This window comes from Neofelis nebulosa, chromosome X, assembly GCF_028018385.1.
Source record: "Neofelis nebulosa isolate mNeoNeb1 chromosome X, mNeoNeb1.pri, whole genome shotgun sequence".
In the NCBI taxonomy this organism is placed as follows: domain Eukaryota; kingdom Metazoa; phylum Chordata; class Mammalia; order Carnivora; family Felidae; genus Neofelis; species Neofelis nebulosa.
In genome coordinates, this window is record NC_080800.1 from 34,065,252 (window position 1) to 34,079,579 (window position 14,328).

At 41.3% G+C, this 14,328-nt stretch overlaps 1 protein-coding gene across 1 annotated transcript in view; it reads left to right on the plus strand.

The window, feature by feature from the left end:
- Positions 1–8,378: 8,378 nt before the first annotated feature.
- Positions 8,379–14,328, plus strand: part of OTC (ornithine transcarbamylase) — a 61,630-nt gene continuing 55,680 nt past the window's right edge. The window contains exon 1 of the mRNA XM_058714414.1: positions 8,379–8,622. Within this exon, the coding sequence (XP_058570397.1) occupies positions 8,546–8,622 (77 nt within the window). The 5' untranslated portion in view covers positions 8,379–8,545. The remainder of the gene's footprint in view (positions 8,623–14,328) is intronic.

The following is a 14,328-nucleotide window of genomic DNA, read 5'->3' on the forward strand; positions in this document are numbered from 1 at the left end:
TCACATATTCATCCCCATCTCTGGATTAATTCTTTATATGGCTTCCCACATGATTTCCTTATCTTAAAAACATTTTTTTTCCAATGTTTATTTATTTTTGAGACAGAGAGAGACAGAGGATAACGGGGGAGGGTCAGAGAGGGAGACACAGAATCCAAAGCGGGCTCCAGGCTCCGAGCTGTCAGCACAGAGCCCGACGCGGGGCTTGAACTCACGGACCCTGAGATCAGGACCTGAGCCAAAGTCAGATGCTTAACCGACTGAGCCACCCAGGCGCCCCTGATTTGCTTATATTTTAATGGGAACACACTGGGTAACAATTGAGGATGACCTGGGAACCCACGAACTCCTTGATTCTTTGGAAGAAAGGATGTTGGAAGAATTCTGGAGGCTGGAATTGGTCATGGGGAGTGCCTAATCCCCACGACCCAGACTCCAAATAGTCAACAAAGCTCCAGGGAAAGGACTTATTTCTCACTTTTGAGACAGGATTCTCAGAGTTTCTCTTCTGGACCCTGGTTAGGTCCTAGCTTTATAGGCCACAGAATTGTTACCAGGAGAGCAGCCTTAAGAGAAGAAGGCTGGGTTTCGCTTGTCGCTGAAGGTGAGAGCACAGCCCCTACTTAGAAGATGTGGTCAAATAAAACAATCATGAGCAGATAAAGAGGACTTCACAGGTTGTGTCTGGGGAGGGACACCAACCACAAAGAAGATTGTAGCTTTCATCAAGAACCAGAAAAGGGTGGGGAAGGCATTCACCACACAGTGATTTTTGAGGACATCCAGGAAATGTGTCCTGGGCTCAAGTGAGAATATTGCCATGGAAATTACTATTGGGACAGTGCTTCTAGACCAAACACTGGGCAGCAGGAAGCAATGCCAATAGCCTCTCAGGGCCCCCATATCACTCAAACTCTGGAAGTACCTGGCAGTCCTAAGGAGCATCAGGTATTATTGTCGAGGCACTTGGTGAACTTTCAGCCTCTGTGATTTCTCTGTTTGTTTAATTCCCAATAGCCCTTGCTCTGTTAATAAATCTTCTTTATGCACAGATTGACCTCTGTGCTTCCAAGGGGAGGAATTAGAATCAGCCTATGGGGAAACAGATGGCTCTAGGATTCTGGGTGGGAGCTTAAGCAAATAAAAGGGCACCCATGAAAGATAAACTCACCTTTTGCATCTCATGTGCCTCTGACACTAAGGTTGGATCATTAATCATATTTATTTGTCCTTCTCCTACCTCACAAATTGTGTGTGCATTTCCTAACATTGCCAGCATTTACCAGACCGCAAAATGAAGAGCACCAGGTAGGAAAACTTGAGATTTTTGTCCCTATCCAAGCTCTGAAAAATGCTAGGTCCTGCTTAAAATCACCAACTGCCAGAGTAAATGATTAACAGAAGACTGACTTCAATGGAAATGTGATTTTATGACAAGAGAAAAGAGAGATTACACTTGAATTTGATAATCAGCATTTCACGCTCTGGTTCAGAATTTTGGTTTTCATGGAGGACCCTGTCTACCTTCTTCACATGCCTCACTTGAAAGGATATGGTGGGAAAAGAGGTGGAGAGGGGGTCAGAGATAATCTTCACTGATTTCACAACCTCCCTTAGGGCCTGCATGTTTGAACAAATACTTAGTAGTGGTGCAGCAAGAAAACACCCCTGAATCAATATTTTGACAAAGTCCTATTACTATCTGTTAATTACAAAGTAATATTCCAAATTTGCTGTAAAGCAGGAACTCGGGGGGGGGGGACATACATACAAGTGGAGAGAAAAACAGTAGCCAGCTGATAGATGATTTCCTCCACAATCATAATTCTAGCTTATTTTCTTTTTAAATATTTAGTTATTTATGTATGAGAGAGCACATGTGCACAAGAGGGGGAAGGGCAGAGGGCGAAGGAGAGAGTGAATCTTGAGCAGGCTCCATGGCCAGCTCAGAGCTGGATGCAGGGCTTGATCTCACGACCTGAGATGATGACCATGAGATCATGACCTGAGCCAAAATCAAAAGTCAGATGCTTAACTGACTGAGCCACCCCGGTACCCCCTCATAATTCTAATTTATTTTCTCTTGTCAATTCCCATGCAGATCCAAACAGCATAAAAATACATTCTTACAATAGGACATAGCTTTATAGCTCATAGAGCATTCCAGGGACATTAACATAAATGGAGTTTTTGGATTCTTCAGCAAATTGGATATGACCTAGAACATAGAAGACTTTTAAGGAAAGGGAAATTGGATATCTAGATGTGTCCCACCCCCCCACCCCTGCAAAAAAAACCCTCAACCTAAACCTCATACCTCAGACAAAACTTAACTCAGAATGGATCATAGATCTAAATGTAATTTGTAAGGCTGTAAAATTTTCAGAAGACATAGGACAAAATCTTTGTGACCCTGGGTGAGGCAAAGAGCTCATAGATACAGCATCAACAGTGTAGCCCATAAAAAGAAAAACCGGTTAAGTTGAACTTGATCCAAATTTAAAACTTTTGTTCCATAAAACACACCATCAAGAGAATGAAAAGACAAGCAGCGAACTGAAAGAAAATATTTGCAAATCACATATCCAATAAAGATCTTGTGTTAAGAATATATAAAGAACTCTCAAAACTAAATAAAAAATCACTCAATTAAAAAATAAAGTAGGCATTCTATATGAGATGTAGAAAAGTAAGAGTTCTTATCACAGATAATTTTTTCCCTCTTTTATATTCTTTTTTAAATTATTTCTCTTTTTTAAAATGCTTGTTTATCTATTTTTGAGAGTGAGAGAGAGCACGAGCAGGGGGGTGGGTAGAGAGAGAGAGGAAGAGAATCTGAAGCAGGCTCTGAGATGACAGAGGCCCAAACTCACGAACTGTGAGATCGTGACCTGAGCCCAAGTTAGACATTTAACTGACTGAGCCACCCAGGCGTCCCTCTATGCTTTTTATTGTATGTGTATGAGAAGATGGATGTTAGCTGAACCTATTGTGGTCATCATTGCACAACATATGTAAATCAAGCCATCATGTTGTATTAAATATATGCAGTGATGTATGTCAATTATTTCTTAATAAAACTGGAAAAAAAGTAGGCAAAAGATTTGACAGATACTTCAGCAAAGAAGATATGTAGATGACAAATAAGCACATGGAAAGATGGTCAACATCATCAGCCTTTAGAGAAATGCAGACTAAAACCACAATCAGAAGTGACCACACACCTATCTGGATGGCAACGATGAAAAATACTGACAATAACAAATGCTGACAAGGAGGCAACGCAATCGGAGCCCTCATGCATTATGAGGGGAATAGCAAACAGGCAGAGGTGCTCTGGTAAATATTTTGGCAGTTTCTTCAAAAGTTAAATGTATACCTGCCATCTAATCCAGCCACTCTACTCCTAAATATTTACCCTAAGGAAAGTAAACTTACGTTCACACAAAAACCTAAATATAAATGTTTGTGACAGCTCTATTTGGAAGTTCTAAATGAGGAAACAACTCAATATCCTTTAGTGGGGAATGAATAAACAAACTGTGATATATACATATCCATGTGTATTTATTGCTGAATAGTATTCCATTGTGTGTGTGAGTGTGTGTGTGTGTGTGTGTGTGTATACAATAGTATTCCATATGGTATATACAATGGAATACTATTCGGCAATAAAAAGGAACAAACTACTGATAAACACAGTAATACAATCAATCTCAAAGGCATTACCATGAGCGAAAGAAGCTAATCTCAGAAGATTACATACTGTATGATTCCATTTAAGTTACATTCTAGAAATGGCAAGAGCATAGGAGAGAGAGAAAAGATCGGTGTGCCAGGGGTTGGGGGTGAGAGAAGGGTATGACTACAAAAGAATTTAAGGGGGAATTTGGGGGGGGGGGGAGATGTTCTGTATCCTGACTGTGGCAGTGGTTACACGAATCTATATAGGCACTACAACTCATAGCTCTGTGTGCCAAAAAAAAAAAAAATTAAGTTCACTGCATGCTAATTAAATTTTTAATTACAAAATATATGAAGTACGTGCATTTAACCAAAATTTAAAAAAATAAAGAAGAGAAAAAGAGTATTGTTTTTGTTTATAGATAAGGAAACTGACTTGCCCAACGTAATTCCATCAATAAATGATTGGTTCTGTACTAGAACCCACATCTTTGAAGGACATTATTCTTTCCCTATTGTTATATGAGAAATAAACCTTTAAAAACCTAAGCCAAATTGTGTATGAGTTAGCATGCGTTTAGTTGCAAGTAACAAAAACCTCAATTCAAAGTGACTTAAACAGTGGATGGTGCTAGAATGTATTTGCCAAGTGAAAGAAGTCAACCAGAGAAAGACAAATACCATATGATTTCACTCATATGTGGAACTTAAGAAACAAAACAGATGAACATTTGGGAAGGGAGGGGGAGAGAAGAGAGGGAAACAAACCACAAAAGATGCTTAATGACAGGGAACAAACTGAGGGTTGGTGGAGGGAAGTGGGTGGGAGATGGGCTAAATGGGTGATGGGTACTAAGGAGGGCACTTGTTGGGATGAGCACCGGGTGTGGTATGTAAGTGATGGATCACTGAATTCTACTCCTGAAACCAATATTGCACTGCATGTTAACTAACTAAAATTTAAATTAAAAAAACCCAAAGTGGCTTGAACAAAAAGGGCATTTATTATTTTATAGGACACGGTGTCTAGTGGTAGGGAGGGTCATGAGGTTGGTTGATTTTGCAACTCAGTGATGTCATAAATGACCAAGATTCCTTCTTTCTTGCACTCTGGCAAACCACACTTCATTCTAAGGCTGCTCCTCCTCACGGTCACAGGATGGTTTCTGGTCTCACACAGGGATACGTGCTTTTTTTGTTCTTATCTAGTGTGAGAGCACCAGTGACAATTTCATAGGGCTTGTAACTCAAGTGTGTACTGCATGCAAATGCTTTACATTTCCTAGGATTCTAAAGATTCCATACAACCAGCTATAAAAAGTATTTATGTAATTACTAACACTGAAATAAACAGAGTTTCTCACTGCAGTCACAGCCATATGTCTTATTTGTACAGAGCTCAAAGTTGCACTAGATCTTTGGCAATAGCTATGCTGAGGTTGTTAGACACTACACTTCATGTCTGGTTATCATGTTAAAGTTTAGCAAGTAGTGTAATAGCTGACTTTATAAAACCTTTATTTAGACAGGTGAGGACCCGGAGGGTGAAAGGGCAGTCAAGTGATTGATTTAGCCAAATTTGCTATCTGTTAGCAACCCAGCCAGAGATGGCATTTGATCTTCAAGCAACTTTCCCATAATTCTTTACATCACGTTGATTCCCCCTTCGATGCCTGAACTTCACTAGGGAAACAGTAGAAATTTCAAAGGCATATTTCAAGTTCATACATGATGCTTATAAGCTTTATATGTCAATAAAGTAACAGGGGCGCCTGGGTGGCTCAGTTGGTTAAAGCATCTGACTCTTGATCTTGGCTCAGGTCATGATTTCATGGGTTTGTGAGTTCAAGCCCTGCATTGGGCTATACACTGTTGGTATGGAGCCTACTTGGGATTCTCTCCCTCCCCTGCCCACTCTGTCCCTCCCCTGCCCACACTCTCTCTCTTTCTCAGAATAAATAACCTTAAAAAAGAACAACTTTTTAAAAGACATCAAGAAACTAACATTCTTTATATCCTCAATGGTACCATTTGGCCATTTGGAATTTTAGGCTCAAATGTCAAATGACAGGATACACTTGGAATCCTGGAGTCTCATTAACTTTACCATTTCCCTTCCCTCCACATCCTATCAGTTGTTCTGATAAGTGCATTCTAATCCCTAAATCTTTCTTGCATCCATCCTCTGTTTTCTATTTCAGCATCCCCAGTATGTGCTCACGTCCTTGTTCTAACACAATAACCTTTGTCTCTGCCTCCATATTCTCTCCACCATACTTCTTACACAATGCTGCTGGATTCATGTTTTCACAATATGGCGCAGATAGTAACATATGTCCCCTTGTCTGCCCCAGCTCTAAAACTTTAATAATCTTCCTTATTTGACTATAGATTAAATTCTTAACCCCATAATCTGGCTTTCAAGGCCTTCAACAATCTGGCCCCAATATTCCTTTGGAAATCTAGAGAGAATCCTTTCCGGATAGGAGTTGTCGGCAGTGCTGTGCTCACAATGGCTTGCAAGAGCCCATCCTACACCTCTCCCCCAACTCCGTGTTCAGTGATGTCACTTTGGGAGCTTGGATCTGGCCGTGGTGGGAGCATTTACACGACACAAATCCATCAATGCCACAATGCAGAACTTTTTTTTTTTTTTTTTTCATTTTCTTTTCTGAAGCAAGGAAGCAGAGAAATAGCCCCTCCCCCTTGGTTAGAATGCCTGGCGTCAGAGCACAGAGACAAAATGGTTGACTCCGAGTGGGAAAGGATCCATCACTCCTATTTATCACTATTTCCTTCAGAGCCCACCTGGTACAGAGACCCAGTCTGTGATCACTGCACAACTGTTGGTGGTGGAAGAGAAAAATGAGTGAATGGAGGGCTGGGTGGAGAAAGGGAACTAGGTAGGGTGCCAAACCACGCAGTTAAAATGGAATTAGAGGAGTCATGGTGTGGGTCAACGAAAGCATGAACTCTGAGGATGAATGTCAAACCCTCTATGGTGCTCTTCCACATGTTACCCAGATACCGTCTTTTGAGATTCAATGAAATTGCTTCTGACCTCATCCCACGTGTGGTGCACCTTTTATCTTCCAATCTCGCTAGGGGTTGTGGGTGGTTTCAGTTTTCTCAGTCTCCTCTGAGGGACTGAGCTCCTACCTCAGTAGAATTAGAAGGGTTTCTGAGTCGCTTTGGCATCTCAGAAATGCCACCTACTTTCTACACCACAGCACTGCAGACACTTGATTTCTCCCCAAGCATTGCTAACACGAGTTGTTTGTGTAGGTAGCACACTTGACTGGAGATATGGGCTTTACACTAGCATACAGTTTGACCTCTTTTCCCTCAATCTCACTGCAAACATTCAATTTCCTTCCTTGTATTACATAGAGCAATTTCACTGTCTGAAACCTATCCATCAACTGGCCTCTTTTGCCTCTTCAAAGATGCTTTACAGTCTTTTCCAACAAAGCAGACTTCTATTCTCCCACTTGGAACATTCACTCTATACCTTCTTACTCTTGTACCCTTGTGAACACTTGCCTCTGCCTGGAATATTCTTTCTGGAACAGAAGACTTAGTAAAGGTTTGAACAGTTCAGTCTTTCCCTCTCTGTCCCGCATCATTCTTTGTAAGTAGAAGGGAATAGCAATAAGATTTATTTCCCTGCTGACATTAACTATGACATCATAACTATTCCGGTTCCTGAAGTGGCCATAATTAATTTTTAAATAGCATATATTTTTTGCATTGCATAAACTTCTAGCGAGTGTTTACCTGGGTTTGCTAAAGTCACATAAATTGATCAGAATATGCAGCCCTTTCTTTCCTGCCTCCCACCCTTCCCAGCTTAGAGTACTTTTTCTCCCCTGTGATATGGTAGCGCTTTATCTGGACCTCTCCTACGGGCTTGTGTTATGTATGCTTATTTACAAATATTATCACACTTACTGAACTGTAAACTCTGTGACAGTGAGATCATCTTCCTTCACTGAAGTTCCAGCCTAGTCCAATATCTGACACAGAACGGATTTTGAAAATATCTGATTTATAACTGTGGATGAATGAATAAATGTAAAGCATTGGAAGACCTCTTAGTGATCTGGAGAGGCTACCAGGGGAGGAGCGTATGGTACCCCCTCCCCACTTCTACTGATTGTGGGTTCCTGCTAGAATTAATAAGCAACTACTTGCTTATCGAAGACCTACTATGTGCAAGGCACAATGGGAGCTCCAGGACTGAGATCTTTTTATTATACCTCCCCACTCCAGCTTTTTGCCACCAAAAAAAATAGCTCCGGGGCATTTCTTTCTGTTTGCTTTTGCGGGAAAGCTGAGACTTAGAGTTACAAATGAAATACCGTTGGAAATACTCCGGGTTGTCATGTCTACATCTGGGGTTCTGCACTGACGATTCACATTTTCTCAGTGGGTTATTTCTACGTACCTTCACAGCAGCCAGCACTGCAACGCCCTGCATATATTATACGCCCAATGAGTACTTGTCAATTGATTTTGTGCAAGTATGTGACAGAATAAATATATTATGAAAAATGAGGAGTCTGGTCACCAAAAGAATCAGGATTCCTTCTAAACAGACACACACACACACACACACACACACACACACACACACACACACGCAGTGGTGGAGCTTGGCTTAAAGTGCAGGCATTCCTGTACCCTGACCTGCAGTATCTCTAACCAGGGGAATTTGATAAGGTAGTTGAAGGGTGATTTTACCTTTGCTCTCTCACTGCAGTTGAAAGCATTCGTAGCTTTTAGGTGGAGCCCACTGTCTGTCGACCTTGGTGAGGCGTTTTCAAGAGCATACAGTCATCTTTTTCATTATCAAAAGAAGATGCTGTTTAATTTGAGGACCCTGTTGAACAAGGCAGCTCTTAGAAATGGTCACAATTTCGTGGTTCGAAATTTTCGGTAAGTGATGGCCAGAGATTGGAGTCTGACTTAGGAACTATGGTGATAACTGAAGTTCTATTCTGCAAAGGAGCACAGCCTCGAAAAGGCGTCGTTTTGGAGGGTTTAGTGCCAGGCTCTACCCTTATTTGAGACAGCTGTCTCTAATTCCAGGTGAGCCTTCATTTCTCGGTCCCCTCTAATCAGATTTCAGAGCAGGCTGGGAGCAGGGGGCGCGGGGGTGCGTCACTAACCTCCTAGGGTGTAACAGGCTAAATATTCTTGACATCTTCCGTTTGTGTACATTCTAAACGGGATCCTGGCTGAAGAAAAATTAGAACCAATTTACACAGGGTCTTCAGCTTGTATTTGGATTTGCTTGAAAATAACACATCATTCTAGGGAGTGGGGATTAATCAGTTCTTTAAAAAAATGAGACCCCAAATAACAACCAGATAAATATTTACAAAGCTGCTGCCAAGGAACCTTATGTGTGATGATGATGAGGATAATGAAATTTTTAAAACAAAATCCATGTTTGGAATCTATCCCTGAAATTCTTGGTAGCATGTGAAAGGCGGCTGTTTCCAGTGAATTCTTTATATGAGTTACATCCTGCTTTATAGTTATTGAGCACGCAGTGGGGGTGGTGTGGGGTGTGTCTGTGGGGAAGGGGATAGGGGCAACTAGCTAACTGAGGAAGCAAGGCCATCAAATGTGCACATCGTTGCCAGAAAGCTTCTAGAGTAACTGCATGTTAACAATCACATAGAATTTTCCCAGAGACTCTTTTCAACCAACCTCAAAACAACCTCATTGACTTCCTAAAAGGAGAAGCTTCTAGTCTGACGTTGTCTGAAGTTTTCTCCCACTGTGACTAAGTGGGTCTTTGACAGTGGCCCTGAGTCCATCCTCTGGGCCACCTGGCAGCTCTGACCTCTCTGGACTGTATCATTAGCACCATTTCTTTGGTGAATAGAAGACTCTCAGAAGCCAGAATGACATTGTAAATGATACTGTAAATTGAGCTCATAGTACTAGACCTAGGTGGGACGTCAGAGCCACGGAATATTATTAGCCTTCTCTTATTTTACAGAGAAGGTTTATGAGGCCCAGAGAAATTCTGGGGTTTACCAATTAGTACTCGAGTTTGACCACATAACCCAAGTATGTGGAGGAAATCTCAGGTTTTGGAGTCTAAAGAACGAGATTCGAGGCCTGGTACCACCACTTTCTGGCTCTATCACCTTGAGCAAGTCGTTAAACTTTTCTGTAATGTTGCTTCCCCTATAAAATGGGAAAAAGAGTAATACCTGCTCTGCTTACATCACAAGGTGGTTCAACCATTCGTTTAATAAATACTTACTGAGCACCTACTTCCGAGCCATGCTCCTTGCAAGGTGTTGGAGATACAGTGGCAGAGAAGGTACTTCATACCAGACACATGAAGTCACAGTCTAGTGATAATCAGCGAGATAATGCGTGTGAAAACTGTAAAGTGACAGACCAATGTTCATTATTTTATTATTCCATGTCACTGCATTACATCAGATAACAGTTTGATGACATTTTTTCCCATAGTTTTTAACAAAGAATCATCACTGAGCTGAAAATAATCAACTGAATGAACAGCCAAAGCTTGAAACTTAAACTTCTACTCTTCTTTGAAAATTACAGTGATTATTGATTTTTAATGTTTATTTTTGAGAGAGAGAGAGAGAGAGAGAGAGAGAGCAAGTGCAAGCAGGAGAGGAGCAGAGAGAGAAGGAGACACAGAAGCCGAAGCTGGCTCTAGGCTCTGAGCTGTCAGCACAGAGCCCAATGCGGGACTCAAACCCACCAACCACGAGAGATTTTTTAAATAACAGTCACAAATTAAATGTTTGGAACTAAAACATCTGCCAAATGTTGAGGCTTCTTTGGTATTTACTAATATGCTATCATCTACATCCAGTAGTCAGACCATAATTCTCAAAGTCCTGGCTAGCTGTCTCTCACAGTGAATGGGGCTGAGGCTAAAGCCTAGCTAAATCAGCCCAAATCTGTACCTACTATTTGAAAATATGAGAGCCTCGAATCACTCATGCCATTAGAAACTTAAGAGCATAAGCCTCTCATGAAAATGGGCTGACTTTGAAACGGTGTTGTTCTCATGTGGCGTGGGTATTTTTCTTTCCAACTCTTTTCGTTAGCCATGCTACTTGCCAGGTAGATGAATTCAGATTTGCTGAGGTCCAGTAAGACCTAAGGCCTTTGATGACCTCTCAACAACAGTGAAAACTCCCAGTCAACTCTGCCTGTATTGTACTTTGACTTTCAGCCTTCCACAGGGAGTCGAGTTCTTCCCCCCACCCCCGACCCATATCTCTTGGGAAGGGTGGAGGGACCTTGCTACAGAATATACCATGTGACCTTAACACCAGAGAGTGATAAGAAATGTGTGGTCGGTGTTTGGCAATGCCATAAAACGGGTACCGCACCGTTTTGAAATGAGCAGCCATATTGCCATGGACAGGATAAAAATAACAGCTTAAGTGAGGCTGAAACCATTCATGCAGCCTCCTGAATCAATCATTTTTCGTCAATTATGATTTCTTTTTTCCCCCCAAATCAATAGGATCAGACACCAAGACTGCCGAGAAGACCCAATCCATAGGCTTTTCATCTCACAAACAAGGCTCTAGAGCCTGGCGGTGTTTGGATAATAGACAGTGTCCTGTGATTTGTTGCCTATTAGGGAAACCACTTAGAGCTTTTAAAGAAATCACTAAAAAAATCTCTTTCTTTATCAGAGAAGACCAATTTGTAAGTGCAGTTCAATTTCATCTCACAAATAGAAATTTCTTCAGAGAATATTGAGCTAAGCCACCCAATTTTGTGGAGGTTATGGATTGGAGCGGAGGTGACTGGTTTTCAGGTATTTCATTCCAGACCTCTCTAAGGGCTTACATAACTCATTATGCTCCCTTCATCCCACACCCATGCTATCTGTACGCGTGTGGACACACCGATGAAGTGATTACAGGCCATCCGTGCTCTTGCCTAGAGGAGAGAAAACAGTCCTCTATGATTAGTCACGTCTTCTGTCCTAACTGAAAATGAACGCCCTGTTAAAAACATACTTCCCGGCTTCACAAAACTATACAGGGTCTGAGATCAGGCATGGAAGGGGGTCATGATATTTCCCTTGGCCAACAATAAAATTTGGGTTTATTTCTGGTTTGTTATTTTTAGTAATGTAGTGATTTAACTAAGATAGACAAAGTAGGGCAGCTACAGATTTTCAACAGTGTCAGGGTTCCAGACCTATAATAGCAGGTCTGCACAAAGCGAGCCTGCTTCGTTTTTCAGATGAGCGGAAGTTGCACCATTTTAGAAGGCTGACGATCTAAGATATCTTAGGAACCACCTAGTCCCCCCATTACAATAGTGATTTATACCACATGTGAGCATGTGGCAACAGTGAGAAAGGTTGCAAGTCAATTTTTAGTAATAAACTATTATTGTTAATAAAGTAAAGAAATTTGGACCGTTGGTGCTTTTTTTTTTTTTTTTTTTTTTTTTTTTTCAAATCAGTAGGATGAGATTCAAGGGTTTTGCGAAGGTAAAGTCAGTCTCCCTTGCATGCATTCCAATACTGAGATGGCAAGAAAGGGATGAAATTAAAGGCAGGCCACTGAGAATTCGGATGGCTCCAGTACGGCCTATGGGAAATCTTGTGTTTATAAACTTCACGAATGTTGTGGAAGACAAAGACAAAACAGATCACTGATTCTGAGTTCATTTTCTTAATTTTTCAGATAAAGAACTGAGGCCAAAGATGGAAAGTGATCGTCCCGAGGTCAAAGTTTGACTAGGACTAGAATTTGAATAATTAAAACCACTGCTGTTTTTATTCCACTGCTTTGATTATTTTGATCCTTCCAAACTGATAAAGTTGGCCATTCTACCCTTACGCAGTATCCTTTTTTAAAACACAGCCAAGATATCTTAGTAAAGAAAGAAAAAATAAAACCAAGAACATACGCCTTAATGGTTGCATCAATCTGCCACATTAAAGAAACACAAAAATCTCAGCCATACGGCCCATTGACCACCCCCTTATGCCTCCAGAAGATAAAGTCTTCATCTCAAATTTTCCATGGGGATCAAAATATCACTTAACACTGAATTTTTTTTTCCTATTCTGGCAGTCTGTTTCTGACTGACCACATTTTACTCAAATCAAGCACTTTCTCTTCCAACAAAATACAATTATACAAGGGAACACATCCAGGTCTCCTCCCGTGCTCCAAACAATTTACCAGAGTTAGAAAACGCAGACTCTTGCAATGAAAGGCTTTATTCTGCCAATACAGAATATGCTTCCATTTTCTAGCTAGGAAGATATTTGGGTAAAGCTAATACAAAGATCTACTATTACCTTGGCTTAACTTCTTAGCATTCAGTGATTTGGGGCTGAGAAATCTCTGTAATTATTTCTTCCAGGGATACAATTAACGTAAGGAACTAGTCTTGCCTTTTTCAAAAGCTCTGGCTTTAACCAGACTGCAATGACAGTTTTGACAGAAAATCTGTACGTGGTTCCCATTGTTTCATCCAGTATTGGATCGTCCCTATTATGTGTACGAGAAAACCAAGTATTTTTATGGGAACACTAAAATAGTGATTCTGGCCCTGGTTCAGGCGCTCGAGAACCAGGGTAGGCTGCCTCCAACTGAAGCATGAGGTCTCTATAAGTAGCCATTTATGCCAGTGGTTTTAGCTGGATAATTTGTGTGTGGGTTTATCACCAGAAAGCCAGAAATGCTTGATATAGACCAGGAAAAAAGCGGGGGGAGGCCTACGGCAGAGGTGTTTCCACAAAGGTACAACTGTGGACCTCTTCTGCTTTTCTCTACATTTTAAGCAGCTTAGGAAAGAGGTGTGGCAGCTCCATTTCAGAGCCAAGAGGAGGTCTATGAGGAGACAGTAAACAGGATAGGAACTTAAACTTGAACCATTGTGTTTGCTTTCCTTCCAGTGATAAATTTTCCTGGTTAGTTCCTGATATCTATGAAAAGCAGCAATTTTTCCTATGGGAACACTTCCTGCCCCACCTCCTGGATAGAACAGAGAAAGGCAGTGACTAGTCTAATGATTTTTCAGTGGTGTAAACAGTATGACTCCCCTTCACCGGTTGAGATGCAATTAAAAAACATCTCCAGTTAATCACTCACATACCATGATAACCAGATGTACAGTATCTACCTCTCTACCCTTTTTGTCCCCAAGAGCCCTGGGGACTTAGTATAAAAGGGGCTTGTGGAGAGAGGGAACCAAAGTATTGGTGTAGTTCACTATTACTGTACTTTGGGTTTGGCTCTCAGGGTGCTGCGGGCAAAAGTTTGTCCCACCAGATCCTCTCACCAGTCTTCCAGGTTTTTGCACTTGACTCAGACTGCTGTGCCTGAGTTCCGAGGTTATAATGCTTTTGCTTCATGTGCATATGTCCAACTATTGTTCCCAGGAGTGCAAATACTACGCCAGAGTCGTTGAGCCCTGGGGAATTTCAGCTTTAGCAACACACTAGGCCACAATCAGTTTTCCTCCATGACACTCAGGCCTTGTGCTCAGCCTTTGATAAGGCTGAGCTTTGATAAGGACATTGAAAACCCATCATGGAAAATCTCTCTAAATTAATTCTCAGAAATCTGCTGAATTCATTCTTATACAAATTGTTTTACT